This window comes from Typopeltis vanoorti, chromosome 8 (assembly GCF_054136105.1).
Source record: "Typopeltis vanoorti isolate ZY-2024b chromosome 8, IOZ_Tvanoo_1.0, whole genome shotgun sequence".
Classification (NCBI taxonomy): domain Eukaryota; kingdom Metazoa; phylum Arthropoda; class Arachnida; order Uropygi; family Thelyphonidae; genus Typopeltis; species Typopeltis vanoorti.
This window is the reverse complement of record NC_143556.1, coordinates 4,740,321-4,756,968: the sequence shown is the minus strand read 5'-3', so window position 1 is coordinate 4,756,968 and position 16,648 is coordinate 4,740,321. Positions and strand designations below refer to the sequence as shown.

The 16,648-nt window shown below is 38.8% G+C and overlaps 1 protein-coding gene across 1 annotated transcript in view; it reads left to right on the top strand.

Annotated features, from left to right (window-relative positions):
* The window catches only part of LOC150103691 (uncharacterized), a 152,922-nt gene that overhangs the window by 88,779 nt on the left and 47,495 nt on the right, over positions 1-16,648 (top strand). Inside the window, exon 5 of the mRNA XM_090397053.1 lies at positions 14,578-14,761. Within this exon, the coding sequence (XP_090253179.1) occupies positions 14,578-14,761 (184 nt within the window). The remainder of the gene's footprint in view (positions 1-14,577; positions 14,762-16,648) is intronic.

The window sequence follows — 16,648 nt, the reverse complement described above, 5'->3', positions numbered from 1 at the left end:
AGTTCAAATTAAGTGGATATTGAATTGAACATTATTTCCAAGCCGAATAGAAAAACTACAAGAGTTTCATGCCGAATATAGAAACTATAAAATTTTCGGTGGATCCAAGAGTAAGCAAACCTTTCATGACAGGGGAAACTCGTAGTAAAGGTGGAGTAAGCTCAGATCACTATCCTTAGTATTTCCCATAATGTAAAACATCTCCTAGCGGACATGTATAATGTTATACATTATGGGGGGGGGGGGGTCACTACCCAGGCCAGTTTTGACCTTTGTTGAGTTCTCATCAGTGGGAGTCAGACCCAGATGTAAATGTAAATACTGAGGTTGTAGTGATGCAGAACTTATATACTTTACCATACGAGTTGCCAAAAAAGGTGTCGCATCACAAAAGACACCAAGAATTACTGAAATAAGAGAGCCAAAAGTCTTCACTACGAACGTATAACATCATACATATCCGCTAGGAGATATGTTTTACATTATGGGAAATACTAACGATAGTGATCGGAGCTTACTCCACCTTTACTACGAGTTGCCCCTGTCGTGAAAGGTTTGCTTACGCTTGGATCCGCCATAACTTTTGTAGTTTCTATATTTGGCACGAAACTCTTGTAGTTTCTCTATTTGGCTTTGAAATAATGTTGGATTCAATATCCACTTAATTTGAATAATTGTGCATTGCCAAAGTGATGCCTTTTTATGATGTGACACCTTTTTTGGCAACTCGTATGGTAAAGTATATATAGTTTCAGTATTCGACACGAAACTCTTGTAGTTTCTCTATTCAGCTTTGAAATGATGTTGGATTCAATATCCACTTAATTTGAATAATTGTGCATCGCCGAAGTGAAGCCTTTTGGCTGTCTTATTTCAGTAATTCTTGGTGCCTTTTGTGATGTGACAACCTTTTTTGGCAACTCATATGATAAAGTATATAAGTTCTGCGTCACTACAACCTCGGCATTTACATTTACATCTGGGTCTGGCTCCCACTGACGAGACCTCAACAAAGGTCGAAACCGGTCTGGGTAGTGAACCCCCTCCATAATGTATGACATCATACATCTCTGCTATGAGATGTGTTTTACATTATAGGAAATACTAAGGATAGTGATCTGAGCTTACTCCACCTTCACTATGAGTTGCCCCTGTCATGAAAGATTTGCTTATGCTTGGATCCTCCGAAACTCTTGTGGTTTCTCTATTCTGCTTGGAAATAATGTTGGATTCCATATCCACTTAATTTGAATAATTGTGCATCAATGAAGTGAAGCCTTTTGGCTCTCTTAATTCAGTAAAAAAAAAAAGTATGTAAATCTGATTAAAAAAATAGGAAATATTCCTTAGCTTGTCCACAGTACAAAATGTACTATAGTTTTGCAAATAACCTTGAGTGGACACAACTCTTCTGAAATCATCAGTAATACCCCACCACTTATCTTTTCTATCTTTGCTCATGTCATCATCCTCTGTTAACCACGTATCACTGACACCAGTGATTTGTAGTCTGACTAAACTGTATCAACGCCCCATACTTTGCACCCTTATCCTGATTACTTCTTGCATTGTTTTATAAGCACAATAGCTTTCCCCTGGTTCCCCTTTACTTCTCTCATTTCCTTATCCCAATCAACAGTCAATTAAGTAATTTGACTGTTGGTTCCACTGAGGTCACCCCTACATCCCTGTTTTCCTTTGTCCCTTATCTCACACCAATTCTGGTATCTTATACTCAGTTACATCCTCTAGTTTTTGTTTCTGGACTGGCTACATGCTTGCCTCTTCTCATCAGCAGTCTACCCAGCTTAATGCTGCTGATGCTCTCACTCAAATGTAGGCCATCTGTAGCTGTTTGTTACAGATGGTCTACAGAGGACTTGAGTCCCCCCACTTCCTGTGCATTCTAGCTATGATGCCATTCATGATCATTACTCTTCCTCTCAGTTCTCTATTATCACACCTGGGCAGCACACTGACAATTTTCCTTCTCAACTCTTTCACTTCCCTGTCTCTAGCAGTGCTTCCAAATCACAAGCTCACTTACTCACTCACACATCCTCACGAGTTTTTTGTTCCAACCAGCACAGTCAGCCCTTTACATTTCCTCTCCTTTTCCACAGCCTCAGTCACTCTTCCTATTGTTGCTCCTCTCAAAATACTTTTGACACCTGCTCCATTTCACATCTCACCATATTCCCCTTACAGCACTACACTACTTTCCACTAATCAACTGCACTCACTCTTCTGCCACTGGTACCTTCCTTCTTACACCTCCAATTACCAATCTCTTCTCTAAATTGTCCTATTTCACTCTGCACAAGCTTCAGTTCATTCCTCAATCTTGCTGATATTTTTTTCTAATATCCTTTCTTATGTTCTTATCTTTCATGCTATCTTCTTCTTTACCATTCTTCATTTCTTCTTCTGTCGTTCTACCATCTTTCGCATATTTGTCTATCTTACTACACTGCTATGTTATCCACTACATTCACTACTCTTCTTCTTCACTTCTCCTTTTCTTCTACACTATTTTCATTACATTCTTCCTGCTTATGTCATTGATGCCATTATCCATTGTTTCTTTTGGCTGATCACTTATTCGCTTTTTCTTAACTTTCTTACTATTCATGCTGCTCCTTTCCAATCTCTCTCTCCACTATCAGGCAAGCATTCATTCTTCTGATTGCATTCTCACTACTATCATCTTCAGTCATTGACACAATACTGCCTATCAAATTTGCACTTTACACAGACCTCCTATCTACCTTAAAATTCCATAATTTATTGGCATAATCCAACAAATACAGCACTTTGCATTTCACAAAAAGACTAAATTCAAAATTTAACTCTTACAGACTAAGCTGTAAGAGTTAAATTTTTTCACGTTGCTTTTGAAGCTGGTTAGTATATCTCACTCTAAATTTAACAATTTTGTAAACAAACTCAAACAAGTTCACACTCAACAAATGCTGGAAGCACAACTTCTACCACAACTCATGCATGAACACAGAAATGTCCACAATTAATTAGTCAAAAAAAATTATAAAGTATAAAATTTATAGACTGTTTTATCTTCTTTCCACTGCCATCAGACTTTATTAGTGCTAAAAGTACTAGAAAAATTGGTGAGAGAATTTAAGAATGGGTAAATAAAAATATGATACTGTTTGAGGTTCAGCATGGCTTTGTGAAGGTCAGTCATGCCTTAGTAATTTACTAACTTTTTATAATAAAGTAGCAGCTGAGTTGGATAAAGGAAATGGCTATGATGATTTTGCAAAGGCATTTGACAAATACCACACAGAACTCTGTTATGCAAATTAGAACAAATGGGGATGGGCATGACACTGGTTAAGAGGGTGGCTGTTGGACAGATATCAAAAACTGGTATATGGAGGAGCAGATTCGAGGTGAAAGGTGACTAGTGGCATGCTGCAAGGTTCAGTGCTGGGACCTTTGCTGTTTAATTTGTACATAAATAATATAGGAAATAACCTGAAAGGAAATATTCAGTTGTTTGCTGATGATATGAAATTAGATAAAGTAATAGTTAATCAAGGTGATGTGGAGAGCTTGCAGGATGATTTAAATAGGCTGTCAGTATGGGCAAAAGTTAATGGGTGTCAGTTTAACACATTCGCTGCCAACTACGAATATACTCGCATATTCATAGTTGCCAAGTGGAGCATCGCATCGAACATGTGTATACTCGTAGTTGGTATGTGAGCCTCACAAGCCAACTACAAATATACTCGATGTTGATTACCGCCCATGACGAGATTACTCATACTGACCTTGAAGTGAAAGTGCTTGGCGTGTGATAGTGAAGAGAACACATTTGAGGCTATTTTGTGTGAAATTGAGACAAGCAGAACAAAATATACAATTGGGTGCTGCTATAGACCAGATGGTGGAGATAGTATGCATAGACAAATAGATGCAATGAGTGGAAGGAGAGTAATTATTATGGGGGGATTTCAACTATGGTAACATTGATCGGAATGAGGAGAGGACACATGGGAATAAGGAATTGGATTTTATGCAGTTATTAAGGGATAACTACCTGAGGCAGCATGTAATGGAATATACGAGGGGTTCAAGAGTGCTTGACCTAGTAATTGCATCAGAGAATTTGACTGTAATGAATATGACCACCAATTGGTGAGAGTGACCATAAGGTTTTCACCTGGGAGGTGGCCAAATGTGTGGAATTTTCAATTAAGAAAGGGTATGTGTGGAAGTACCAGGCTGGTGAGTATGACAAGCTCAGGAGATTGCTTGGTTCAGTGCCATGGCATGTAAAACTGCAGTGGCTGGAAGTTGATAGGGCATGGGAAGTGGTAAAGGAATGTTTGAAGGAGATAATGACTGACTATACCTAGAGTCTGGATAGTAAATCAAGTAGGGGTTAAATGGATGAATAACAGCATTAAACTTGAGCTGCAAAAAAAAAAAAAAAAAAGAAACAACTGCAGAGGGGATTTAAGGAGAAAGGTGACCTGCAGGCACACAAACAGTATAAAGCACCGGCCAGAAAGGTAATGAGTGTGGTAAGGAAAGCAAAAGCTGATTATGGAAGGAAATTAGCCACGCAAGCTAAAGAGAATCCCAAACAGTTTTCTCGATATGCTGCAAGTAAAAGAAAAAATGTATACGGCACAATGATTTTAAGGAACGCTGATGGTCGAGAGGTAACTGAATTAGTTGATATAGTGGAATTACTGAGCAAGTACTTTGCAAGAGTATATCATTCAGGTGGTGATATTGCAGGAATGAAAGATCCAACAGGTTATACAGGAATTGAGGTGACTGAAATGGAGGTGAATAGTATATTACAAAACCTGAGTGTGAATACAGCTGTGGGTTTGGATGGTATACCAGCTCAGGTCTTACGTGAAGCAGCAAAAGAATTGTCAGTACCCTTCACCATTTTGTTTAATCTGAGTCTTGGGACTGGGTTAGTCCCGAGGGGGGGTGAAAAGAGGGGAAAATAGTACCACTGCATAAGGGAGGTTTCAAGACTGCTGTTGCAAATTATCGACCAATCAGCATATCAGGAGTCCTTGTCAAGGTTTTGGAGAAAGTAGTCAAGATAAGAATACAGGAATGGATCGATGATAATGGGATACTGTATGGGGGACAGCATGGCTTTGTGAAGGGTAGATCATGCCCAGTGCCGGATTTACGTATAAGCTAAAAAAAGCTACAGCTTAGGACCTCGCAATCTGCCACGGCCTCAAATAAAAAAACAAAGACCAGCTGATGTAATTTAAAACAGTAGGGGGCCTCTGGGTTTTCTATAGCTTAGGGGCCTCGATAAGTCTAAATCTAGCCCTGATCATGCCTCACTAACTTGCTTAAGTTTTATAACACAGTAGCAGCTGAACTTGATAAGGATAATGGATTTATAGTCATACTGCTGGACCTTGCTAAGACCTTTGACAGGATACCACATGGAATTCTAATCAGCAAACCGCAGCATATGGGGATGGACATAGGGTTGATGAGATGGATAGGAGGGTGGTTGACGGAGAGATATCAGAGAGTAGTTTATTCAGGAGTAGAGTCCAAAAGACGGTCTGTGACTAGTGGTGTGCCATAGGGTTCTGTTCTTGGACCACTACTATTTAATTTGTTCATTAATGATATCGGAAAGGATCTGAGAGGAACTATTCATTTGCTTGCTGATGATGCAAAGTTGGGTAGAGCAATAGTGAATACACATGATGTCAAAATTTTGCAAGATGATTTGGATAGATTGGGGGACTGGGCTAAGGAGAATGGATAGCAGCAGTATACCACATTGGTGGAACTGTACTCCAGGGAGATTGACGAAGCCAGGGATTTGGGGGTGTTGGTGGATAGGGAGTTGAAGTTTAGGGGGCACATTGCAAAAGTGGCTAAATCAGCTCGTCAAAAGCCTTGATAAGACCCCATCTCGACTACTGTGCAGCCAGGGCACATGATCTGGGTGCCAGGGTTTCTTCTTGATTGGGGAGGAGTTAGAGAGGATCCAGAGTCGAGTGACCAAGATTATTATTATTATTGTTGTTGTTGTTGTTCCGGGCAACTCCAAGGAGTCGACAGACTCATCAAGGGAGGCCCTAACATCATGTCAAGAACAACTATTCGACATTGACATAGTATCTATCATACCTTGCCTTGAACTCATTCATGGTCGTAGCACCCACAACAGCCTCTGGAAGCTTATTCCACTCATTCACCACTCTCCAAGTAAAAAACCTAGCTCTAATTCCCTTGTCAACCACACTCTTGCCCAGCTTCCATGCATGGCCCCTAGTCCTCCCACCACCAGTCATATTTTCAAAAATATCTTCTGGATCAATCTTATAAAAACCCTTCAGTAATTTGAATGTCTCAATCATATCACCCCTCCTTTGCCTATCGTCCAATCTCTGCAACCCACAAATCTTCAACCTATTCTCATAAGGTTCATTCCACAGACCTTCTATCATCTTGGTCACTCGTCTCTGGATCCTCTCCACTTCCTCCCCATCACAAAGAAACCCTGGTGCCCATAACTGGGCACAGTAGTCCAGATGGGGTCTTATCAATGCTCGATACAGAGGAACAACAACTTGTTTGTGTCTGCATGGTAAAGTATTTTTCAGAAGCCAAGTGATTTGATGAGCTGATTTAGTCACTTTTGCAATGTGCCCCCTAAACTTCAATTCCCTATCCACCAACACTCCCAAATCCCTGGCCTCATCAATCTCCTGGAGTACGGTTCCACCAATGCGATATACTGCTGCTATTCTTTTCACCCCAAAGTGCATAACCTTACACTTTGTCACATTAAATTGACATCCGTTTTTCCTAGCCCAGTCCTCCAAACTATCCAAATCATCCTGCAAAATTTTGACATCCTGCACACTCACAATTGCTCTACTCAACTTTGCATCATCAGAAAACAAGTGAACACTTCCTCTCAAATCCTTTCCTATATCATTGAAGAACAAATTGAAAAGCAGTGGTCCAAGAACAGAGCCCTGCAGCACACCAATCGTCACAAGCCGTCTTTTAGACTCCACTCCTGCATAAACCACTCTCTGGTATCTCTCCTTCAACCACCCTCCTATCCATCTCACCAACCCTATATATATCCCCATCTGCTCCAGCTTACTGATTAGAGTTCCATGTGGTATCCTGTCAAAGGCCTTGGCAACGTCCAGTAGTATCACTGTAAACCCATTACCCCTATCCAGTTCAGCCGTCACTGTGTTATAAAACGTGAGCAAGTTACTGAGGCATGATCTATTCTTCACAAAACCATGTTGTCCCCCATACAATATCCCATTTTCATCTATCCAATCCTGTATTCTTTTCTTGACTAATTTCTCTAAGACCTTGACAATGATTCCTGATATGCTAATCGGTCGGTAATTTACAACAGCAGTCTTGGAACCACCTTTATGCAGTGGAACTATTTTCCCCTCTTTCCACTCCTTCGGGACTAACCCAGACCCGAGACTCAAACAAAATGGTCAAGGGTACTGACAATTCTTTAGCTGCTGCTCGTACGATACGAGCTGGTATACCATCCAATCCCACGATGTATTGACATTGAGGTTATGCAATAGACTACTCACCTCCACTTCATTCACCACAATTCCCGTATAATCTACTGGTTTATTCGTTTCTGCAATGTCACCACCTGGATGATATATACTTGCAAAGTGTTCACTCAGTAACTCAACTATATCAACTGATTCAGTTACCTCCCTACCATCGGCATTCTTTAAAATCATTCTGCCATGTATATTTTTCCTTTTACTTGCTTCATATCTAAAAAACTGTTTAGGATTTTCTCTAGCCTGCTTGGCCAATGTTCTTTCTTAATCCTTTTTTGCTTTTCTTACCACACTTGTTACCCTTCTGGCCTGCGCTTTATACCGTTCGTGTGTCTGCCGGTCACCTTTCTCCTTAAATTCCCTCCATAGTTGTTTCTTTTTTTTGCAGCTCAAGCTTAATGGTGTTATTCATCCATTTAACCCCTACTTGATTTATTATTCGGACTCTAGGTATACAGTCAGCCATTGCTTCATGCAAACACTTAACTGCCTCCCATGCACTATCAATTTCTAGTCCTTGCAGTTGTACATGCCATGCCACTGAACCAATCAAACTCCTAAGCTTGTCATACTTTTCAGCCAATAATTCCACATGTACCCTGTCCTAATTGAAAATTCCACACCTTTAGCCACCTCCCAAGTCAAGACCCTATGATCACTCTCACCAGTTGGTGGCAATGTGGTCATATTTGTTACAGCCAAATCCTCAGATGTAATTACTAGGTCAAGCACTCTCTGACCCCTAGTATTTTTCATTACATGCTGTCGCAGATAGTTATCCCTTATAACCGCATAAAATCCAATTCCTTCCTCCTGTGGGTCCTCTCCTCACTCCGATCAATGTGACCATAGTTGAAATCTCCCATAATAATAATTATCCTCCTTCCACTCATTTCTTCTATTTGCTTGTGCATACTGTCACCACCATCTTTTTCATCACCTGGTCTATAGCAGCACCCAATTGTACATTTAATTCTGCTAGCCACAATCTCACACCAAATGGCCTCAAATGTGCTCTTTTCTCTGTCCTGCAATTCAATTTCTGTTCTCCGAGGCTGTAGCTCATCAGCTACAATCAACAGTACTCCTCCCCCCCATTCTCCCTGTCATTCCTGAACACACTATACCCATCACATTCAATCCCACTAGCTATATCATCTACAGTCAGCCATGATTAACTAATAGCAATAACCTGTGGTCTGGAAGTGCCAACCATGGCCAAAAACTCTTCCTTCTTGTTCCTAATACTCCTAGCATTAGTGTACATGAATTTAAGACCCCCATTAGCCCCAACCCTACCTTGATGCCTTATATTAACTATCCCACTCTGGTTTGTTGTCCTTATTCGCTCGGGCATATTATATTCATTCATACATTCAACTGCCTCCGTAAGGACTGTATATCAACCCCCCCCCCCTTAATAAATCTAGTTTTCCTGAATTTGCATATCCATTACATTCAGCAACACTTTCTCAAGTCTCCTTACACCGTAACCATTCAAATGCAAGCCATCCATCTTTCGTGTATAGATCCTTTCGCCCATCGAACTCACTCCACAAATTCCACACCACTCGTCATACATAACCCACGTATAAAGTCATTCACAATTATGGCCCTCCTTTTAAACATTTCACTGTCATACCGTGGCAAAAGACTAATCATTCTAACTCTCTCACTCTTTTCTTTTGCTACCTCAAACAATTCATTCAGGTCTTCTATCATTTCCATTTTATCTCCTTTCAAATCATTTGTACCTGTCACAACAATCATTTCTTTCACCCTTTCCTTTTGCTCTCTAATAGATTCAGTTACATCCTTTATGATCGCACCAGGTTGGTACGATTTTGTCAAATCCTCTACTAATACACCTCGTACTAACTAGTCTCTATACAGCACTCTATCCTTCATTTTGTTCCTGTTCACACTCATACGCCTATTTTTCCTGTCATACTTTTTATTATTGGTTGGTTCATTCAGTCGACTTTTGCTCATACGCTCTAGCTGCTGTTTTGCCCTTTGTATCGCACTATTCAACAACACGATCTCACTCATTGCATCTATCTCATCTTTTTTATTCTCTGTAAAACCATTAATACTATAATTCACACTTTCTACATTCACTCTCACAATTCTCTGGTACAACCTTGCCGTTTCTTGTCATATCCCTATTTTCTTCATTCTGAAGTTTGACAAAAATATCACACTCACAATCTGAAATGCACTTCAATTCCTCATTCTCCCTACATTTTCTACACACATTCACTCCTTTATTATCATCTAACCAAACTCTGACCACACTCCACAAAGCATACATTTCGCAGATAGTACACTGAATCATCTCCTTTACATTACCGTTCTTGAAAGAAGATGGCGAGCCATCATTACTGGCTGCCATTTTCCTTCGTACTGGAGCCATACTAGTAACGTATTTTATCAAATTATAAATTATAAACACCAAAAACACATAAACAGACGCACTAAGATACATAAGGCAAACAAAACTGTGCAATATTAAAGTAAATTTATCAACGATAACTGAAAATAACGCTTATCTTATCTGGAGCTTTCACGAACACTACACACTATGAATCCCTCTAGCGGCGACTTCCCAGCATAGATTATGTTATAAAACACTTTAGTACACTAACTACACTAATATAATAAAATTACACAATTAAATTTAACAAAATATTAATAAATCAACAGAAATCGCAAATCTTTCAGGAGCTCTCCGACAGTACATCCTTTCACCAGCTAGCCTCGACACCAGTCTCCAGATTCCATAAACCTGCTATCCAGATGATAGCAGGTTTATGAAATGAACCTTATGAGAACAGGTTGAAGATTTGTGGGTTGCAGACATTGGTTGACAGGCAGAAGAGGGGTGATATGATTGAGACATTCAAATTACTGAAGGGTATCTATAAGATTAATTCAGAGGATATTTTTCAGAACAGGTCTGGTGGTGGGAGGCCTAGGGGCCATCCATTTGTTTTTTTTTGTATTTAGAGTGGTGAATGAGTGGAATAAGTTGCCAGAGTCATGATTATGAGTGGATTCAAGACAAGGTATGATATATACTGTGTGGAAGCTGAATAGTTGTAGACATGATGTTTAGGGGCTCACCTCGATGAGTCTCAGGACTCCTTGGAGTTGCCAGTAGTAATAATAATTTAAAGAAATGGACATTAAAAGAATACGGATTAAAAGCATACATTAAAAGACAAAAATGCCACTTGCATAAATATTAAGCAAAAACATAAAATGTCAAATTAATATACTTTAAAGCTGTTTCATTACACTGCATTAAATCTTCTCAGGTACATATATTATTAATGTGTATTAAGTAGCATTGCAGATGATGATCCATGGTTTGTGTTTTACCACATGAGCAGCTGTCATTGTCGGTGTAGCCTCATCTGCTCATATTCTGCTTTGGTCTGCCCATTCTGGAACGAAGTCTATTCAATGTCTTCCATTTTTGCCAGTCAAGATGTGAGCCGGAAGGAAGATTCGTTTAAGTTCGGAGCCTCTGGAGATTGTTCTTGCCACGTTGTTGACCTTGTAACTTTTATGGAATCAACCAATGGTTTCACTGAGTGAATAAAACTTTTCCTTGATCTTAGCCTCTTTATGTACTGCAACATGTCCATTCAACGGATGCCATTCATCATTTAGTTGTTGTTTCTGCTCATATCTACTCTGTGTAGTCCTTCTGATGTGAGGAGGTGCAATACCAAACAGTGAGTATACATGGTCAATTTTATCAATACATGGTAATGTGCCGACATGTTTTATTAAGAACCTTATAATTTTGAGACATGTGATGATCTTTCTCAAACAGGGCTAGCATACTCGGCTATCAAAAAGCAGAGCCAGTGCAGTGGTGTGCAGTACTTGTGGATTTGCACCCCACTGAGATGATGTTAATTGGCACAGAATATTATATGTTTCAGTTTTAGCTGCTGTCTTCTCTATGTGTTGCTTATAATTTAAAGTACTATCTAGCGCAACACCTAGGTAAGTTGAATTTGGATAATTGACCAGTTTCACGCCATCCCATTCTATGTTCAACTCTTTCCTCGCCTCCCTATTATCGAGATGGAAAAGACACATTTGGGTTTTACTGGGATTTGGTTTCAGTGGTTTTCCTTATACTAAACTGTAAGGGTTGGCCATTAGTATATATATTGAAGAGGAGGGGAGATCACACACTTCCCTGAGATAGACCATTTTTCTGGGTATGCCATCTGGTCTTTTTTTTTTTTTTTTTCTTTTGTTGATTTTTAACCACTCTGTTTCTGAAAATCAACAAAGAATCTTCTGCTGAACAGCATCTACCTAAATATCTCCACTAACCAATAGCTGTTTGTCATGCTGTAAATTTTAACTATAAGCTTTCTAAGATTTAGTGTGTCATATGCTGCTGTCAAATCTATAAATACAGCATCTGTTGCTAACCCCTTTCAAAGTTGTCCTCAATAAACTGTTACGTTTAATACTTGTCCAGTGCAAGATCTTCCTGGTCTAAATCCTGCCTGTTCTTTTATCTGCACTTTCTCTATTTCTAGACTTAGTCTGTTCAAGATTAACCTCTCATACAGTTTCAGTTGTGCATAGAAGAGCTATAGACCTGTAGCTCTTTGGATCCTGAGCAGGTTTACCCAATTTCAGGATAGGTATTACTTTCATTTGTCTCCATATGCTGGGTATTTTAGCAAATTTCCAATAAAAGTTGAAAAATTTTAACAACCACTCTGTTGCCTTTTCTCCCAGATTCCTTAGTATCTCATTTCTGATATCATCTATACCGGCAGCTTTTCCTGGTTTTAAGGCTTTTAGGGCATTTTTTAGTCCCTCTTTAGTAAATGGTGCTTCGAAGAGATTATTTTCTGAATTCCTAACTTTTTAATATAATCTTTAGATATTTTTCCTTCGGTACTTGGTTTACCATTCAGAGATAGCTGAGTTGCAATTTGGTTTGCATTTATATTAACTTCGGTTGCTGCTGTTGTGGGGTCACCAGATAATTTTTTGAGTAAGAGCCAGGCTTCCTGCTACTGTGCTTCATATCTAAGCTTTTAATTTTCACATTGTCGAGTCCTTTTTTCAGACAGTGCTGCTATAAGTTCCTTTCCTGCATCAATTGTTTCTGATGAAAATGGATCTTTATCATATAGATTACAATATATTTCATATATTTTCACGTTGTGCACTGTAAAACCTGGAATGTAATATGTTCTACAACCTCTTGGGATGTGTCTGGTAGCAGACCATCTAATAGCTTTGATGAACTTCCATAATTTTCTGGTTTGGGTGAAATATTGATCAGGTTTATGTCTAATTCTCTTGAACTGTTCCCAGTTAGCTTTTTTTAAAATCATCTTCTGAGTGGGATCTCCTTAAGTCGAACTTGTGGGAAAACTTGTAGCATTATTGGTCTATGTTGTGAACTTGGGATTGGTGCAAGTACCTGTTTAGTGCACAGATTAGCTATTCTATTATTAACAAATCCAAGGTCTGGGTTATAACCTCTTTTCCATCTTCCACTGTTAAATGATAATGGCTGTTTAGGATCGTGTATAAGATTCATTTGATTACTTTCAGCCCACTGTTTAACTAACTCTCTATCCTCATTTGTTTCACTATAACCCCACTCTGTGCTATGACTGTTCAAGTTGCCTATAGTAATAGCAGATTTCCTTTTGTCAAGTACTGAGACATTTCAAAAGCAAAGGTTATACCAGGTGGTTTATATACTGAGAAAACACTGATGTTATCCAGATCTATTCTAAGGATTTCTATGTTATTTTGGTTTGTGATTAGGCATCCTGTAACCTGGAGCTCCTGCCGAGTGAAGATAGCACTTCCATACTTTTCATGTGGTATTTCTTTTATGAGCTTCATTCCAGCAATTTTAGGTCTGGCTTGTTGAAGTCCTTTGTGTGTCTCCTGTAGACATAAAATATCACATTTTTGTTCTTTACACATTTTTGCAATAAGATCTTATTTTACAGAGGAGAGGCCCTTTATATTGTGTGAGATGATTGTCAGGGTTGGTTCCCATAAGGCTGTTGAGTTTTAGTCATTGTCTCTGATAAAGAAGATGCTAGTTGCACTATAAAACTGTAGAAAACTATAGAAGACTTTTTGCACTATGCTATACTGTAGATCCCTACTTAATGATATACATTTTAACAAGTTGATCACTTAGTGATTTCATCTTTTACTGAGTGATAGTTCCTCCCCCATCCCAACTGGATTAGTAGTGCTATCAGTCTACTGCGTAATGGTACTACTCATTCATATAATTCCCATCTGATTTACCATTCTGACCTAAAACTGCGAAAGTATGCAGGCTGATGTCTACTAACCTTGGATACAGTGACTATCCCCCATGCATTGCTAACATCTTTCCAGGTCAAGATGGAATAATTGCTCTTTCTAGTTAGAGGCAAATCTTCAGATACCATTACCAGATCTACCCACAACTGTCTTTGCATCTTGTAATTCAAACTCAAATAATTTGAGTGCTAAGAGACTATGTTCAGCATTTTTTCCCTTTCTGTTCTCACATTTACTTGCCTGAAGTAACTACACAATCAACTACAGTTTCCCCAGTAGCTGTGGATGCTTCATATTTGCATTTCTACTCTCTCACTCAATAATTTTCTCTAGACACTGCAAATCCATCCAAGCACAGTTATGTATTAGGTCATTTTCCCATTAAATTCACTCTATTCAGTCTGCAATTAATCTTCTTTATGAAGTTAGTTTGCTGTTTTTTTTGTTGATGTATTCACTTTTTTTAAATCGTGGGGAGGTATTTTAATTTTTGGGGAGGTATTTAAACATGGGCAGGTCAGAAGTATTGTGAATTGTATTATAAATATTAATTAATATTGACTAATGAAGTTGTTCATGGTTTTAATTTTTTTTTTACTTTCAAAATTGACAAATGTGATTCATAATTTTCTTTTAGAAATAAATGGGTTACAAGATGTTAATAAACAACTAGAAGTGGAATATGCTGTGGTAGATAAAAGCAAAAAAAAATATTTAAGCTTGCCATCTCTGCCTAGAATTACCAGTCAGCCATGCATTATTGAAAGCAGTCTTTCAGACCAAGAACCACCTGTACCTCCCAAAAAGTTTATGCATAAAAGGTAAGAATCTGTCTAAAGACATGGGAAATGCAACTTTTTATATAAAAAGTTGCATTTCCCATGTCTACATAATATTAAGTAGTTTTTTAATAGCTTTTTTTTTTTTCTTTCAGCATACATTTCAGTTTGAGACATGGACAAAACCCACTTCAATCTATTTACTGATGTTAAGCTTAACAACAATTGTCCCTTTAAAATATTTTAAAATAATTGCCAAAATATTAGTATGATGACTACTGTTTGTTCTTTTTTTTGAAGCACAGTAATAATAAAATATCAAAAACTTAATGGTCAGTTGGACACTGACAACTCATAAATTTGAACCAACTTTATTTCAACATTTTCTTAAAATAACTGTAGTATTAATAAGGTTATTAGCTTTGTTAAAAATATTACCTACCATAATCCTCACTGACTCACAAATGCATTTTAGTTTACTTTGAATATAAATTTACTTTGTGTATATTATTATTATTCAGACCTCTATGAAGTCAAGACTCATCCCAGGAAGTTCTTCCAGGGAAACACAGTCTATCAAGACTCCTTGCAAAAGGTCCCTCCTAGGAAACAGTCTATCATGCCACTCCTTAAACTCATTGACCATTCTCGCTCTCACCACTCTATTAGGACATTCCATGGTTCAACCAACCTCCATGCAAAGAAACCACTCCTCACCCTCTTGCTCACAGCTTCCTTTCATAACTTCCAGGGATGTCTCCTTTTCATCACTCCTTCCTGCAGTTCAACCAAGTGAAAGAACTCCCCAGTGTCAACCCTTTTAACCACCTCTCAACAGTTTAAAAGTCTCAATCATATCACCTCTTCTTCTATCTACCAAACTCTGTAGTCCATATTCCCTCAGCCGATCCTCATAACTAACATAGTACAATCCTGAAACCATCTTTGTTATCTGCCTCTGTACCCTTTCCACAGTTAATTTATCCCCTTCAAATCCTGGAGACCAGATCTGAGAACAATAGTCTAAGTGTGGTCTGATGAGGGTCTTATACAATGGAATGATAACTGTTTTATCTCTGTAGGTCAGTGTCCTTCTCAGTATTGCAGCAATCCTCTGGATTACCTTCACCACCTTCGCAATATGTCCCCTGAATTTCAGGTTTCTATCAATCATCAACCCCAGATCTCTTGTCTCCCCTATTTCCTTCAGCACAACTCCACCAATAGAATATGAAATTTCCCATCAATGTGTCCCAAACTTCAAGACCTTACATTTTGCTGCATTAAACTGATATCCACATTCATATGCCCATCTGGCTAGTTTATTCAAATCCTCTTGCAGGGCTGCCATATCTGCACTATTACTAATAACCCTTCCCAGCTTCACATCATCTGCAAACAACTGAATATCTCCCTGCAATCCACTGACAATGTCATTGATATAAAGGTTAAACAATATAGGTCCCAGTACTGAGGGACCCTGTGGGACCCTACTTGTAACCTTCTGCCTCCTTGAAACTGCCCCACCACACACAACTCTCTGATACCTATCAGATAGCCAATCCTGAATCCAGTTGACCAACCTGACATCCAAACCCATGTGCTGCAACTTAAACATCAGCTTATCATGTGGCACCCTGTCGAATGCCTTTGCTAAATTCAAGAAATTGGCAGTATATGCCTTTCCCTCATCTACTGCTCTTGTAACTTTATTATAAAAGGCAATCATATTACTAAAGCAAGAGCATCCCTTAACAAATCCATTTTGATTCTCACAACAGCCTCATCTGCCCAACGCTGTATATAGTCCCTCACTAATTTCTCCAATATCTTAACAACTGCTGATGAAACACAAACTGGTCTATAATTTGACACAGTCTGCTACCGCCCTTATGCAATGGCACTATCTTACCTTCCTTCCATTCCCTG